This window comes from Myxine glutinosa, chromosome 5, assembly GCF_964187855.1.
Source record: "Myxine glutinosa chromosome 5, kmMyxGlut1.1, whole genome shotgun sequence".
Lineage (NCBI taxonomy): Eukaryota > Metazoa > Chordata > Myxini > Myxiniformes > Myxinidae > Myxine > Myxine glutinosa.
Genome location: NC_136265.1, coordinates 190,713,581 through 190,730,972, shown reverse-complemented (window position 1 = coordinate 190,730,972; position 17,392 = coordinate 190,713,581). Strand labels below are relative to the sequence as shown.

Sequence of the window (17,392 nt, the reverse complement as noted above, 5' to 3'; positions counted from 1 at the left end):
AGGTGGTTAAATCCCCTCCCCGCCCCCCCCCCCCCCCGATGCCCTCCAGTTCTTAAAAATATTTTTCATAATTATGGAGATGGAATTGTCTATCTGGTGGAAAAACCGATCCTTCTTAAGTCCAGGTTTTAAGAGCCATTCATTTTCAGTTATTGGTAACCAGCAGAAAATCCTGTCAAAATGACGGGCATTACCCTTCTGTATTTTCACGCTAATCGGCCTTGAAAAGTTTGGCTAAAACCGAAATTTTGCTCAAAAACCTTCACTCCTAACACAATTTGCTCATCGCTTTATTTGGGCGGTAGACGTAGACAAAAGGGAGACAGCTAATTGCACTAATAGATACTGTGGAGTGTTTTCATTGTGTACAGTAACTCGCGGGGATGACGTGTTATGCAGCTGGTGGAACATCCTGCGAATCTCTCGATTATAGTGCGGCTAAAATTTGCGGCCGTGAAAGCCATGAAAACGCAAAGCACACAGCAGTGAATGTAGAAGTGTCCTGCGAATTCGGGGTTTTTTTTCTATTCGCAGCCGTGTTCCGCAAATTCACGGGTTTTCAGAGGCGCAAAAAAAGAAAAAAAATTCACGAGCCGCCAGCTTGACATATTTATAAAACCCATCTTTCACCAACCATGCAACCTTTTTTTTTTCTTTAATCAGTCATCACCAAATGGCGGACGACGCCGGTGGTCGAGGTGGATTTCGTGGAGGTTTTTGGCTCTGGACCTCGAGGCCGTGGCCGAGGGCGAGGACGCGGGAGAGGTCGTGGTAAGATCGAAGAGAAAGAGTGGGTGCCAGTAACCAAACTTGGTCGCCTTGTCAAGGACCTGAAGATAAAGTCTTTGGAAGAGATTTATTTGTTTTCACTTCCAATAAAGGAGTTCGAGATCATTGACTTCTTCCTGGGCACCCAGCTCAAGGATGAAGTGCTGAAGATCATGCCGGTGCAGAAGCAAACCCGAGCAGGACAGCGCACGCGATTCAAGGCTTTTATCGCCATTGGGGATTTCAATGGACACATCGGCCTTGGAGTCAAATGCTCCAAGGAGGTGGCTACGGCAATCCGTGGCGCCATTGTCCTGGCAAAGCTGTCGATCATACCTGTTCGTCGAGGATACTGGGGGAATAAGATTGGCAAACCACACACAGTGCCCTGCAAGCTCACTGGTCACTGTGGCTCGGTGCTGCTACGTCTGATTCCGGCCCCACGAGGGACGGGAATTGTTTCTGCTCCCGTGCCTAAAAAGCTCCTGCAGATGGCTGGGATTGACGATTGTTACACCACATCCCGGGGCTGCACAGCCACACTTGGGAATTTCGCAAAGGCAACGTTTGATGCCATCTCCAAGACCTACAGTTACCTGACTCCAGATTTGTGTAAGGAGACTCAGTTCACCAAGGCTCCTTATCAGGAATTCAGTGACCACTTGGCGAAGACCCACACCAAGGTGATCGTGCAGAAAGCCCAGGCATCTTAAATCCATGATCATTCAGCTTTGTCATCTCCTTGATTATGCAAATAAAAGGCCGATAAGCTGGAAGTGTTCTCTCACACTTACTCAAAACATTCCATCAAAAATCGATTTTATATCTGTGCCAGCTTTGTGGGAGATTGTAACAGATCTGATTTCACCTTATTTGAAAACCATGCTTTTGATGTGGAAGATGAGCAGCCATTCATTCTGGTATTTGGAAATGGAATGACTCATTGGTTAATTGTTCACCCAATGGTGAAGTTTGAAATACTGGATCATTTTTTAAATTTTTTTCAAATGGGTGCTGAGGGGGTAGAATGTTTGGTAGGGTTTAAGTTTTTCTTTAACCCTTTTTGGGAGTTGGGGGAGGGGTGATGCTAATATAGGGTATTACATTTGCTGACCACACACTAATGGAAAGAGCATTTGCCGAGTGCAGGTGGGTGGTTCATCCTGGTCAAGGTCACACCAAAGATGCTAAACCTGGTCTGCTGCTTCCTTGCTTGACTCGGCATTTAAAAACAAAGTAGCATGGAAAACCACCGAGTATAACCCTTGCCAAGAATCTACTTGAGCAGTACCAATGTTCTCGAGTATGGTGCATCAAATTTATTTTTTTTATTACCCAATATTACGTTTTTTTGTGATTAATGTCAGCTCTTACACGAGCCTCGATGTTGTATACAAAAAAAAAAAAAATCAGCTGGACAAACGCCAAAAAACATCTACGAGCCGCGAGCATGACCTGCTGTGTGATATGCATTTTCATGGCTTTTGCGGCCGCAAATTTTAGCTGGACTATAATCGAGAGCTTCCCGGGATATCCCAGAGGAGAGAGTGCGGCCTCTGTGGGCAGACATTATGGCATCAATGAATCCACTGTTCACTACATACCAGAAGAACAAGAAGGTGATATGACAGTATTTCAGCGAGCGCTGTATCGAGTACGAAGGTGGTCACCCATGTCCGTGATGTCCACATAGAAAGGATGGAGAAGGCTCTCCCACATATGGATTGAGGACAACATGCAGAAAAGTATGCCTTTGAATAGACCTCTCATTTGCGAAAAGGCCAAACAAATTTACAATCATCTGTCTGGCGCTGGCGCGGGTGGTGCCTGCACGAGCAATGCGCCGAGCGATTGACAGCGCGAAATGTACAAGCAGCGCGACTTCATTCACTGCAAGCAGGGGGTGGTTCTATCGTTTCATGGAGCAGTAGTGTCTCAAAAATGTGAAGCTCTCAGGGGATCGTGCTTCCGCGGACCACGAAGCTGCAAAAGCATACCCTGCTCAGCTCGCGAGGCTGATCGAAGAGAAGAGATACCTCCCAGAGCAGGTGTTCAACGCTGATAAGACTGGCCTCTTCTGGAAAAAGATGCCCATGAGAACTGTTATCTCAAAGACATCATCGAGACAGCATCGGGATTCAAGGCTGCCAAGGACCGGGTATCTCTTCTCCTCTGTGCAAACGCAAAAGTCCACATGCTGAAAACCATGATGTTGTACCGTTCCCTGAACCTGCATGCTCTCAAGGGCAAGAACAAGCAAACTCTGCCCATGTTTTGGAGGGCCAACAGGAAAGCCTGGCTGACAGCAGCAACCTTCCTGGACTGGTTCCGTAAATGTTTCGCCCCCCGAAGTGGAGAGGCACATGGTGGGCAAAAACCTTGCGTTCAAGGTTCTCTTGCTCCTGGACAATGCTCCTGGCCACCCCGCGAACCTGGACGTGGCTCACCCGAATGTCGAGGTGATCTTCTCGCCACCCAACACCACCTCCCTCATCCAGCCAATTGACCAAGGTGTGATTTCAACGTTTAGGATGTATTACACCCGTCGCACCTTTCGCCGCATTTTGGATGCAGTGGAGTCCGACCCAGGGCTCACCATCGGGCAGTGCTGGAAGGATTTCAACATTACCCACTGCATTGGTGCCATCAAGGAGTTGCTGGATGAGGTGAGAGCCCCCACCATCAAGGTGTGCTGGCACAACCTGTGGCCACAGGCATTCAGAAACTTGACTCGCTTTCCCGATAACACTGAGGAGAGGCATGTGATTGTCGGGTTGGCACGGCAGTTAGGAGGGGAAGGATTTGATGGCATGCAACCTGAGGAGTTGGAGGATCCTATTGCCTCACATGGCAATTTTCCTCTATGAATCAGGAACCGCCAGGAACCTATAGCGTATCCCCCTTTTCCCCATTGAAACAATACCATGGCATACATTCACGGGATTTTCATCGACCTTCGTGGATTTTCATCGACCTTCGCGAATTTTCATCGACCCTCGCGGATTTTCATCGACCCTCACGGATTTTCATCGACCCTCGCGGATTTTCATCGACCCTCGCGGATTTTCATCGACCCTCGCGGATTTTCATCGACCCTCGTGGATTTTCATCGACCCTCACGGATTTTCATCGACCCTCGCGGATTTTCATCGACCTTCGCTGATTTTCATCGACCTTTGCAGGATTTTCATCGACATTTGCAGGATTTGTGTCACCATTCGTGGATTTTGCCTCGCCGTTCACGGTTTGGTCCTCTCTATTCGCGGATTTTCATGACTCGGGAACCTATCCCCCCTTTTTCCATTGAAACTTGAAACAATGCCCCACTATTCGTGGATTTTCCAGGAACGTATCACCCGCGAATAGCGGGTTCCGACTGTATATACATATACGCTTTTTTCTTAAGCTGAGCGAGCCCTCGCTCACTTGCCCTAACTGTTACAAGTCCTATTTTGCCTCAAAGCAAAACTGTTTTCATTGGTAGATTATGCTGTGCTGCCACCTGAAATGCTCTTTCATTTGCTTCGTTATAAGTGCAGATTATGTCACAGGATGCTGTACAAGACTACAAACAGGCTGGCCCACTAACTTTCTTTTCTTTGGTAACCAGTTGACTGTTAACACCCTATATCACACAATGATAAGATCTTTTGCAAATACTCCCGTAGTTCAATGACCATCCTTAAATAGTCTTGCACAACAGCATTTCACATGATGTCCATGTGCACTATTTAAAAGGAGAATAACAAACAGACAAAATTCACGTTTGGCTTTTGGCAAATCCACAATACTTGTGAAATGCCACTGCATGGTGAAAACAAATGACAGTTTAGTGTGCTCTATTTACCCACGGTGTTCACAGTTCCGCATTCTACAGAGTGCCGGTTAATCAGCATAGGTGATTAACATTGGTCAAGTTGAACATGTTGGTCACAAGTTATAAATATCCAAACAATAGCCTTCATATTTGATTAATATTGTTAATTCATACAGATTAAAACTATTCAATCAAAACTGTGTATGCATCATAATTTTGCAGACTGAGTATGTGTTAGTAATTTGGTGAAGGAGAGAGAGGACGAGGGATGGGGTGTTAATTGATGAAAAATAAGAGGAAGCGAGAGAAGAGAGTTAAAATTTAAACATTTTCCTGTAAATACGAAAGCGTATTGAAAAGTAATGCCTCCTACTCTTTTTCTCCAAAACAGGTAAAGATATTCGAATGAAACAAAGTGCAGTCCACACATTCATACTTCCCACCACTGGGTGTGAAGGTTCGTGATTCTGACACTCAATGTCTCAGTGCTATGTTAATCAAGATGATAGAGGGCAGCACGACGACGTCACTTCTGTGAAGCACTGGAGATGATGGCTGGAATGACTGACTGGAGATGAGATGAATAGAGATGAGAGTGGATGACTGACTGGAAATGAGGGTTGGGATGACTGACTGGAGATGAAATGAATGGAGATGAGATGACTAGATATGAGAGTTGGAATGACTGACTGGAGATGAGAGTTGGGATGACTGACTGGAGATGAGAGTTGGGATGACTGACTGGAGATGAGAGTTGGGATGACTGACTGGAGATGAGAGTTGGGATGACTGACTGGAGATGAGAGTTGGGATGACTGACTGGAGATGAGTGAGGATGACTGACTGGAGGTGAGAGTTGGGATGACTGACTGGAGATGAGAGTTGGGATGAATGACTGGAGATGAGAGTTGGAATGACCGACTCGAGATGAGAGTTGAAATGACTGACTGGAGATGAGAGTTGGAATGACTGTCTGGAAATGAGAGTTGGAATGACTGTCTGTAAATGAGAGTTGGAATGACTGGAAATGAGAGTTGAATGACTGTCTGGAAATGAGAGTTGGAATGACTGTCTGGAAATGAGAGTTGGAATGACTGTCTGGAAATGAGAGTTGAATGACTGTCTGGAAATGAGAGTTGGTATGACTGACTGGATATGAGAGTTGGAATGGCTGACTGCAGATGACTGGAGATGAGTCAGAGTTGGGTGCACCATTACAATCCTAAGAGTAAGAAGCAGTCAGTGGAGAAACGCCACGCCACAAAGGATCACCAGCCCCAACTTGGCTCTGTCAGATTTTCATCTCTTTACCAAACTTAAGGAAAACCTTAATGGAGAGCAATTTTCGTCCGACGATGATGTCAAGACCGATGTGAAGTGCTGGTTAAATCAGCAAGATGCACAGTTCCATCGTGACGGCCGGCATCCCAAAACTACTTGGACGTTGGTAAAAACGTGTTGATGTGGTGTTGAGAAATAAATATGCACCATTGTAGAATAAAGATTTAAGTTAGTATCCATCTTTGTTTCATTCGAATACCTTTACCTGTTTTGGAGTAAAAGCATAGGAGGGATTAGTTTTCAACACGCCCTCGTAGTATGTGGATCAGCCAGGACAGTCTGCTGACTCATTCGACCGTTTTAACAGATCGGTATCAAATACAGATGACAACAAACCTCCTTATCTTCTCGTGTTTTCTTCACTTTCATCTTGATCTTTTTTCCTGATATCATGCTGTACCTCTCATCTTTCTGACGATCCCTCAAAAACTGAAACAAACCGATGTCAAAATCAGCACAACCTTTTTGCCAATTGATTTAAAATGTCCAAACCAATCGGTCTTTACCTTTGAAAGTTGTACAGGCCCAGGAGCATCGTTTTTACTCTTCCTGGCTTTCTTCTTTTTCTTTTTCTCTTTTTTGTGTTTCTATGTGGCATAACAGCATATGCAGCACATTATAAAACATAAAGGAATGGTTAAAATAGGCATTTAAAATGCTTTTGACTGGAAAAAATGAATCTGAAAGACATCTCGGGAATATGAGACGTGAGTACCACAAATCATTCTTCGCGTTCATGGAAAACATTTTCATTATTTCACATATTGAGCTGTAAAAATAATAACATCAGTGGCCTTTGGCACGCCATCGTATGCCCCACACGTCCCACATAAAGCAAAGTTGAAAGATGTCAAAACGTTCCACCAGGGTTGACCCAATATCAAATTCTGAGTTGGAAAACTTTTTCCCATTTTGACCCCTGTGACCCCATCTCCACCTTCTGTGGCATGAACCAAGAGTCAAATCCAAACTAGAACAGCACTTTTTGACGTCGCAATGCCGACCGATATGCCTCCGTCCACATTATCACATCATTATACATGTACCTGGCTTAGTGGTTAGGGTGCCGGCATAGGATCCTGGGTTCGAATCCCGGTTAATCGCTGAATTAACGCCAGGGGATTGACTCAGCCTGTCATCCTTCCGAGGTCGGCAAATTGGAGTACCAGTTCACTGGTAATTCCCTGTGTGTCGAAAGAGGCGACTAACAGGGTTGGCGGCAGGAAGGGCACCCGGCTGTAAAACATTGCTTCAAAAAGGGGACCACGGTGCCTGAAAGAGGCCAACCCCTGCTCTGCGGGGGAAAATGGCCTCTAAAGGTGGTTCTATACATACCTGTACCAAGTTTGAATTAAATCCCTTCAGCTGTTCTCAAGTATCACATTTTTACCTGACATGACCTCTGGCCTTTGACGCTGAAATCTAAACAGTGCATCTTTGCATCATATGTACTTGTACCAAGTTTGGTCAAAATCCCATCACTGGTTCACAAGTCAGTGCAGTAACAGATTTTTTTTACTCAACTGGGACTGCTGACCTTTGACCCCATAATCTAATCAGTTCATCCTTACATCATTATGCATACTTACAAGTCAATACAAGTTTGACTTAGTTTCCTTTGGCCATTCTTAAGTTATCTCGGTAACGAAAACCGATCGCGGATGGACAGACGCACGAACGGATGGACAGACAACCCAAAAACATAATGGTTCCAGCGCTTTGTCGGTGGATGCATAGAAAATCGTTACATATTTCATGCGTCTCCCAATGTTGATTGCATATACAAAGTTTCATTTTTCTTAATTTTCAAAAATTGCATTTTTGGTATTTGGCCTTTGACCCTGCCCCCCAGGGCTGCACTTGCACCTTCTTTCTATGGTGTGATCATAACTACCAAGTTTGAATTTCCATCCAACTGTTTAGGAGATAGCGTGATGGAAGGACAGACAGACAGACAGACAGACGGAGCCAATTACAATATCCATCTTCCTCCCCCGACCCTCCCGCGTTTTTTTTTCTAAGAGCATGGGAATAATAAAACTACACACATGTATCTGGCACATCGATATTTAGTCTCACCTTTTTCTGGTCCCCCTTTTTATTACATTTTCTTCCACTTGAATCTGAAAATGAAATTCATCCTGAAGGTAAATATAGTTTCAATTTGGCAGAGCTGTTATCTCTCAGTCAAAGAATATTCCATGCAAGGCAGTTACCGGGACTGAGGGATTGGCTTCGTGACCGTGACGTCATGGAGGAAGAACTCGAAGACGTCGACGACGATGAAGAACTGGAGCAGGATGAAGAAGAAGAACGGCTCCTTGACCTCTTCCTGCTCTTCTTTCTTTCACCTGGTGAACAGCAAAGCGATTGCTCAGAAAATGCCAATGTCGTTATTAAATGAAATTCAAACAAAGATCGGCATAATTATATAAATCCAGCACCTCTTTTCCTGGGTGTTCTCATAATAGAAGAACTGCTGATGGTGCGGTCATCCTCAGCAGAATACTCTTTTCCTGCCGAAAGTATGAGCGGTTTCTCATGTTTCCGATACAACGACAAAACCTCACCAAAATCCACTCAAGCATTCTACATTTAGATACCCCAATATTTTGGGTGGCATAGTTGAGAATAAATTATTTACCATGACCAAAAATAATGAATCAGAAGGTACTATAAAAACAAAGGAAATAACAAACTTGAAGTAGTTTGTTGACATTATTGAACCACAGCAACAAAATAATTACTGGATCTCCAACCTTAGTCAGGTGTAGACCAAATGACGTGGTGCAACGACAATGTAAAACTGCACTCGTATATTAGCAACTTCCACTTTGACAGGAGGTGGTACATTTGTTGTTAAACATGTTCATTACAAAACCAAAATGGTGAACAATGTTGAAAGAATTCTGAACCATTTGAGAATGTTTGCAGTCTATTAAAACATACAGTGGCCTGCAAAAGTATTCACTTACCATCAATAATGCTACATTTAGATGAATTACGAACAAGTACAGATACATTCAAAGTGCACCGCCCCCATGCCAAATAATTAAATATCCTACAGCGCGGCATTGCCGGGGCGCCTCTGGCGCCCGGCAATACCGCAGTGCAGCTCATAGAGGCTGCATTGGGAGGGAGAGGTGTACACTAATTGATTGATTAATTGTATAATTAAAATCAATAAAAGATTATCACAAAATATTTTCTTAATCAATTGGCTAATAGCATCACTAAACCACTTGTGCTTCATCCGAAGATGTATCTTTTAGAAATTTAATTAAATAAGGCATTAATAAAAGATTAAATAATTAATTGATTAAATGATTAATCAATAAATCAAAAATATCCTTGATAGCCACATCACCTGGTCACTCATGTCCAAATATTAGCTTCTGAGCTCAAAAGGTGCCTGAGATATTGGCCAAATGAGAAAGAAGATAAATAAATGATTAATAATGAAAATAAATAAATAAGAATCATAAAAAAATCAAATTATTAATCAATTCGGTCAGAGAACACATAAACCACCACCATTTCATCAGAATCTGTAACTTAAAAAAAATTTTTTTTTTGTCATTAATCAAATAATTAAATAATTAATCGATTAATTAATTAATTGATTAATTAATAAATCAAAAATAGCCTTTGCAGCCAAATCACCTGGTCATTGGCATGTCCAAATATCAGCTTCCTAACTCAAAAGGTGCCTGAGTTAATGGTCAGAAGAGAAATGAAATTTAATTAATTAAATAAGTACTTAATTAATCGCTAATAATTAAATAACTCATCAATTAATTGATTAATCAAAAAACAAAAAATACCGTTTTTGACAAAGGACTTGCTCACTATTGTGCCGAAATTTCAGCTTCCTAGCTCAAAGGATGGCTGAGATATCGCCCGGACAAACAAACAAACAAACAAGTACAGATACATTCAAAGTACACGGCCCCCATGCCAAATAATTAAATATCCTACAGCGCGGCTCATTGAGGCTGCATTGGAAGGGAGAGGTGTACGCTAATTGATTGATTAATTGTATAATTAAAATCAATAAAAGATTATCACAAAATATTTTCATAATCAATTGGCTTATAGCATAACTAAACCACTAGTGCTTCATCCGAAGATGTATCTTTTAGAAATTTAATTGAATAAGTCATTAATAAAAAATTAAATAATTAATTGATTAATAAATAAATAATTAATCGATTAATCAATAAATAATTAATCGATTAAATGATTAATCAATAAATCAAAAATATCCTTGATAGCCACATCACTTGGTCACTGTCATGTCCAAATATTAGCTTCCCAGCTCAAAAGGTGCCTGAGATATTGGCCAAATGAGAAAGAAAACAAGTACACATACATTCAAAGTACACCGCCCCATGCCAAATAATTTAATATGCTGCAGCGCGGCATTGCCGGGGCGCCTCCGGCGCCCGGCAATACCGCAGTGCAGCTCATTGAGGCTGCATTGGGAGGGAGAGGTGTACACTAATTGATTGATTAATTGTATAATTAAAATCAATAAAAGATTATCACAAAATATTTTCATAATCAATTGGCTAATCGCATAACTAAACCACTAGTGCTTCATCCGAAGATGTATCTTTTAGAAATTTAATTAAATAAGTCATTTATAAAAAATCAAATAATTAATTGATTACTCAATAAATAATTAATCGATTAATCAATAAATAATTAATAGATTAAATGATTAATCAATAAATCAAAAATATCCTTGATAGCCACATCACTTGGTCACTCATGTCCAAATATTAGCTTCCCAGCTCAAAAGGTGCCTGAGATATTGGCCAAATGAGAAAGAAAATAAATAAATGATTAATAATGAAAATAAATAAATAATAATCATAAAAAAATTAAATTATGAATCAATTTGGTCAGAGAACACATAAACTACCACTATTTCATCAGAATCTGTAACTTTAAAAAAAAAAAAAATTAATCGATTAATTGATTAATTAATAAATCAAAAATATCCTTTGCAGCCAAATCACCTGGTCATTGGCATGTCCAAATATCAGCTTCCTAACTCAAAAGGTGCCTGAGTTAATGGTCAGAAGAGAAAGGAAATTTGATTAATTAAATAAGTACTTAATTAATCGCTAATAATTAAATAACTCCTCAATTTATTGATTAATCCAAAAAAAAAAATACCGTTTTTGACAAAGGACTTGCTCACTATTGTGCCGAAATTTCAGCTTCCTAGCTTAAAGGATGGCTGAGATATCGTCCGGACAAACAAGAAAGCAAGAAAGCAAGAAAGCAAGAAAGAAAACAAGAAAGAAACCAGAGTGAAAACCGAGTACTCTCTTTCAGCGTGCGTCACTGCCGAGCCCCCTTTGGTGCCCGGCAATGACGATTTGCAATGCCTGGAGATGGCATAGGAAAGGAGCGGTGTACAATAAATAAATGATTAATAATGAAAATAAATAAATAAATCATTAAAAAATTAAATTATTAATCAATTCGGTCAGAGAACACATAAACCACCACCATTTCATCAGAATCTGTAACTTTAAAAAAAAAAATTTTTTTGTCATAAATCGAATAATTAAATAATTATTCGATTAATTGATTAATTAATAAATCAAAAATAGCCTTTGCAGCCAAATCACCTGGTCATTGGCATGTCCAAATATCAGCTTCCTAACTCAAAAGGTGCCTGAGTTAATGGTCAGAAGAGAAAGGAGATTTGATTAATTAAATAAGTACTTAATTAATCGCTAATAATTAAATAACTCCTCAATTAATCGATTAATCAAAAAACAAAAAATACCGTTTTTGACAAAGGACTTGCTCACTGTTGTCCCGAAATTTCAGCTTCCTAGCTCAAAAGATGGCTGAGATATCGTCCGGGAAAACAAGAAAACAAACAACGAGAGTGAAAACTGAGTACTCCCTTTCAGCGTGCGTCACTGCCGAGCCCCCTTCGGTGCCCAGCAATGACGATTTGCAATGCCTGGAGATGGCATAGGAAAGGTGCGGTGTACAACAAGTACACACACATTCAAAGTACACCGCCCCCATGCCAAATAATAAAATATCCTACAGCGCGGCATTGCCGGAGCGCCTTTGGCACCCGGCAATACCGCAGTGCAGCTCAGAGGCTGCATTGCGAGGGAGAGGTGTACACTAATTGATTGATTAATTGTATAATTAAAATCAATAAAAGATTATCACAAAATATTTTCTTAATCAATTGGCTAATAGCATAACTAAACCACTAGTGCTTCATCCAAAGGTGTATCTTTTAGAAATTTAATTAAATAAGTCATTAAGAAAAAATTAAATAATTAATTGATTAATCAATAAATAATTAATCGATTAAACAATAAATAATTAATCGATTAAATGATTAATCTATAAATCAAAAATATCCTTGATAGCCACATCACTTGGTCACTGTCATGTCCAAATATTAGCTTCCCAGCTCAAAAGGTGCCTGAGATATTGGCCAAATGAGAAAGAAAATAAATAAATGATTAATAATGAAAATAAATAAATAATAATCATGAAAAAATTAAATTATTAATCAATTCGGTCTCAGAACACATAAACCACCACCATTTCATCAAAATCTGTAACTGAATATATATATTTTTTAGTAATTAATCAAATAATTAATCGATTAATTTATTAATCAATAAATCAAAAATATCCTTGATAGCCACATCACCTGGTCACTCATGTCCAAATATTAGCTTCCGGCCTCAAAAGGTGCCTGAGATATTGGCCAAATGAGAAAGAAAATAAATAAATGATTAATAATGAAAATAAATAAATAATAATCATTAAAAAATTAAATCATTAATCAATTCGGTCAGAGAACACATAAACCACCACCATTTCATCAGAATCTGTAACTTCAAAAAAAAAAAATTTTACTCACTAATCGAATAATTAAATAATTAATCGATTCATTAATAAATCAAAAATAGCCTTTGCAGCCAAATCACCTGGTCATTGGCATGTCCAAATATCAGCTTCCGAACTCAAAAGGTGCCTGAGTTAATGGTCAGAAGAGAAATGAAATTTAATTAATTAAATAAGTACTTAATTAAACGCTAATAATTAAATAACTCCTCAATTAATTGATTATTCAAAAAACAAAAAATACTGTTTTTGACAAAGGACTTGCTCACTACTGTGCCGAAATTTCAGCTTCCTAGCTCAAAGGATGGCTGAGATATCGTCCGGACAAACAAACAAGAAAGCAAGGAAACAACCAAGAAAACAAACAACCAGAGTGAAAACTGAGTACGCTCTTTCAGCGTGCATCACTGCCGAGCCCCCTTCGGTGCCCGGCAATGACGATTTGCAATGCCTGCAGATAACATAGGAAAGGAGCGGTGTACAACAAGTACACATACATTCAAAGTACACCGCCCCCATGCCAAATAATTAAATATCCTCCAGCGCGCGGCATTGCCGGGGCGCCTCAGGCGCCCAGCAATACCGCAGTGCACCTCATGGAGGCTGCATTGGGAGGGAGAGGTGTACGCTAATTGATTGATTAATTGTATAATTAAAATCAATAAAAGATTATCACAAAATATTTTCTTAATCAATTGGCTAATAGCATAACTAAACCACAAGTGCTTCATCCGAAGATGTATCTTTTAGAAATTTAATTAAATAAGTCAATAACAAAAAATTAAATAATTAATTGATTAATCAATAATTAATCAATAAATAATTAATCGATGAAATGATTAATCAAAAAATCAAAAATATCCTTGATAGCCACATCACTTGGTCACTGTCATGTCCAAATATTAGCTTCCGAGATCAAAAGGTGCCTGAGATATTGGCCAAATGAGAAAGAAAATAAATAAATGATCAATAATGAAAATAAATAAATAATAATCATGAAAAAATTAAATTATTAATCAATTCGGTCAGAGAACACATAAACCACCACCATTTCATCAGAATCTGTAAAAAATTTTAAAAAGTGCCCGGCAATGACGGCAAAAAAGGGCCCCCTTCGGTGCCCGGCAATGACGTTTTGCAGTGCCTGGAGATGGCATAGGAAAGGTGCGGTGTTCAATTATTGAGAAACAATTTGTCTAAATGAACTTTATCTCGTACAAAATATGAGATATGATACAAAATATGAGATGCAAAATATCTCAGTTGTGGACGGATTAGGACGAAATTTGGCAGAGATGTAGCGTATGTGACAAGGACGAAAGTATTCGATTTTGGTGAAGATCCAGATTCGGATCCGGCTACTAAAAAATTTTAAGTGATTCTTCACCATTGGGAGATGGGGCCAAAAATGCTACATCGCAGGATATCTCAAAGTTGTGGATTGATTTGGACGAAACTTGGTGGACTGGTTGGGTGTCTGACAAGGACGATTCGATTCGATTTTGGTGTAGATCTGAATATCTATTCGGATATGATAATTATTGTCGTGCAACCGCCAAAATTAATATCTGGCGGTCGCGGATGCCGATCAAGAAGGCTTTAACTCCGAGGTGGAAACTCAATGGCGGATTCCAAAACCTAAAGCCCCGAAGCGCGCGGAATGGAGGGAAGCGGCGAGAGTCCCCGCAGCCTTAACTATTGAAATCAACCACCCGGTAAACTGCGTTCAGATATATGTACAAAAAGTAATATAAGGGTTTATTCAATGAAAGCAAGGACAGGAAAAGCACGCGCCAGTAATAAATATTCTAAATCGGGATCCCGCACACCGACTTCAGAAACACAACAACAACAACAACAACAACATGCATTTTAAAGGCCATTTTCCCTGCTAGAGCGGGGGTTAGCCTTGCGGTCCCCATGACAATCTTCTCCATTTTTCCCTATTTTCTGCATCTCTCCTTGTTAACCCCCTTGCCCGCATTTCTTCTTCCACCATCTTTAGCCAAGTCTTTCTCGGTCTTCCCCGTCCTCTACTTCCTTCAACATTCATTTCCATCACTCTTCTCAACCAGTCACTTTCATCCTTCCTCAACACATGACCAAACCATCTCAACCTGTTCCTCTTCACAGCATCAATCACAGGCTCTATTCCCATCATCTTTCGCAATTCATCATTTGTCTTCCTCTCTCTCAACGATACTCCGCACATCCGTCGAACCATTCGCATTTCCACCCTTTCCAACCTTCGTTGCTGCTCTACATTCATTACCCATGTCTCGCTCCCATAAATCATAACACTTCTCACACATGCAGCATACACCTTTCCCTTCAGCTTCAACGACACTCCCCTCATCATCAGCATGCCACTCAGTTCCCGAAACTTCTTCCATGCACATCTCACTCTAGCAACCGTTGCCGAGTCTGATCCACCTTCTCCATTCAGCATGTCTCTGAGGTAGCAAAATGTTTTCACACCTTCCAGCTTCACGCCGTCTCCAAGATCCAACTCAACATTTCCTCCTTCTGCAGCTCCCTTTGTGCACACCTTACATTTGAATGTAGCTGCCACACTGGTTAATGACCCTCTCAGACCACTACATTTTTGATGAACCCACTCAGCGCACATTGTACATTGAATGGAGTTCACTCCGACACCCTTCCTACACACAGCACAGGGCCACTTCCCAGTTCTTTCCACCTCACCACATGCTTTACCACTTGCCATCACCTTCGTCTTTCCGATATTCACCTTCAGACCTTTTGTCTCCATACATTCCTTCCACTTGTTCATCTTTTCCTTCAGTCCATCCATACTTTCCGCAATCAACACCAGATCATCTGCATACAACAACTCCCACGGTAAACCCTCCTTTACGTTCTGAGCCAGCACCTCCATCACAGCTACAAATAGTAGTGGACTTAGTACCGACCCCTGATGCACTCCCACCTTCACCTCAAACTCACCACTGTTCCCGTCCTTCGTCCTTACAGCTGTGCGCGCTCTTTTGTACATTGCCATCACTACTCTCATCAACCATTCCTCCACTCCTAACTTCCTCAATGCCCATGTCACTACTTCGCGTGGAACCCTATCGAATGCTTTCTCCAGATCAACAAACCCAAGAAACAACTTCCTCTTCTCCATGTACTTCTCCTGCAACTGCCTCACAATGAAAAGCGCGTCTGTCGTTCCTCTTCCTGGCATAAATGCAAACTGCATTTCGTCGATCTTCACTTTCTTCCTTATCCCCCTCTCCAACACCCTTTCCAATACCTTCATTCCATGCTTCAATAACTTTATCGCTCGGCACGAGCCACACTCCAGAGGGTCACCTTTCCCCTTGTATAGAGGGACGAGGGTACTCAGTTCCCAATCCACTGGAATGCGGCCTTCTTTCACCACCAGATTACAGATCTCTTGTCATTCTCTTCACACTCCATTCCCTTCAAGAGAACTTGCAGAGGATACGCGCTTTGTATCAGGACGGTGCTAAAAGGACTTATGCGGGTGAGGTGCATTGAACTGTATTGGGAGCGCATATAGCACCGGTTCTCCGATTACGTACGCGGCCGTGACCGCAAGTATAACCGCCAAGCCCGGTTCATCTATTACGTACGCGACCGTGGTCGCTCTCGCGGCCGTGGTCATGGTACGCGACCGTGGTCGTGGTCAGAAACACAACGAGGGGAATATTAATTAAAGAAAAGCACACGTCATGTAAAATGTATACGCGGAGCTCGGCTTATCTGTCTTTGTCGTCTTGTATTGTTTGCCGTCCACCACGGCCCCGATGCACCCACGAGGCCTTGCTCCAAGCTCCGATCCTCTCGCCGCCCACGAGGTCCCTGCACCAAGCTCCAAAGCACCCAACACAGGCCAGCGGCTTCACACGAGGCCAATCCCCACACCAAGCACGAAAAGACAGGAACGGAGAGAACGCAGGTGTGACTGCACGTCTCGTCCTTCCAACTCGCTGCCAAACTGCGCACTGCAAAACCAACTCTCGACCACGAATGTCACTCTCCACTGTACTGCCAGGGGCCAGGAGTGAACTCGTCTCAACTCAACACCAACTCGTGACTCATGGGCTGCGCGACTCTCAACTCTCAGTCCTCCGGCTGAACTCTCGAACACTCAACTCTCCTCGTGCTGAACTGCCCGAAATGGCGTCCGGCCCCCGTTAATATCCCTGGCCGGTGACGTCAGCTTTGGCGCACTGTCCTGCCAAGCAAACAAATGGAACATGTCTTTCAATCCTGATAAATCTCACACTCTTACGATGTCTCTCCGAAAAGACCGACTGGAAAACCCTCCCATCCACTTTCTGAATAATCCTCTCCAAGAAGTTCTGTCACTCAAGCTTTCGGGTCTCACTATTTGCCATGATGTTTCCTGGGAAAACCACATTTCAAAGCTGGCCTCCAAAGCCAGTCGCCGACTGGGCATCCTCCGTCGTGTGAAGTCCTTCCTTGGCACACCTGAGCTCCTCACCACATACAAGGCTTTCATCCGCAGCTCTATGGAATACTGCTCTCCCCTCTGGTCTGGTGCTCCTGCCT

At 41.8% G+C, this 17,392-nt stretch overlaps 1 protein-coding gene, 1 long non-coding RNA gene and 1 pseudogene across 5 annotated transcripts in view; 2 read left to right on the top strand and 1 right to left on the bottom strand.

The window, feature by feature from the left end:
* LOC144892443 (uncharacterized) overlaps positions 1–17,392 on the top strand; it is a 474,675-nt gene that overhangs the window by 171,271 nt on the left and 286,012 nt on the right. The gene's annotated exons all lie outside the window — the stretch shown is intronic.
* LOC137426583 (uncharacterized) overlaps positions 1–17,392 on the bottom strand; it is a 28,146-nt gene that overhangs the window by 721 nt on the left and 10,033 nt on the right. For all 4 annotated transcript variants that reach the window (XM_068115236.2, XM_078779279.1, XM_068115237.2 and 1 more), the window contains 5 exons: positions 8,371–8,442; positions 8,143–8,277; positions 8,006–8,049; positions 6,433–6,513; positions 6,263–6,355 (listed from right to left, as the gene is read on the bottom strand). In XM_068115236.2, the coding sequence (XP_067971337.2) occupies positions 6,263–6,355; positions 6,433–6,513; positions 8,006–8,049; positions 8,143–8,277; positions 8,371–8,442 (425 nt within the window). The remainder of the gene's footprint in view (positions 1–6,262; positions 6,356–6,432; positions 6,514–8,005; positions 8,050–8,142; positions 8,278–8,370; positions 8,443–17,392) is intronic.
* LOC137426574 (small ribosomal subunit protein uS5 pseudogene) lies at positions 672–1,544 on the top strand (annotated as a pseudogene).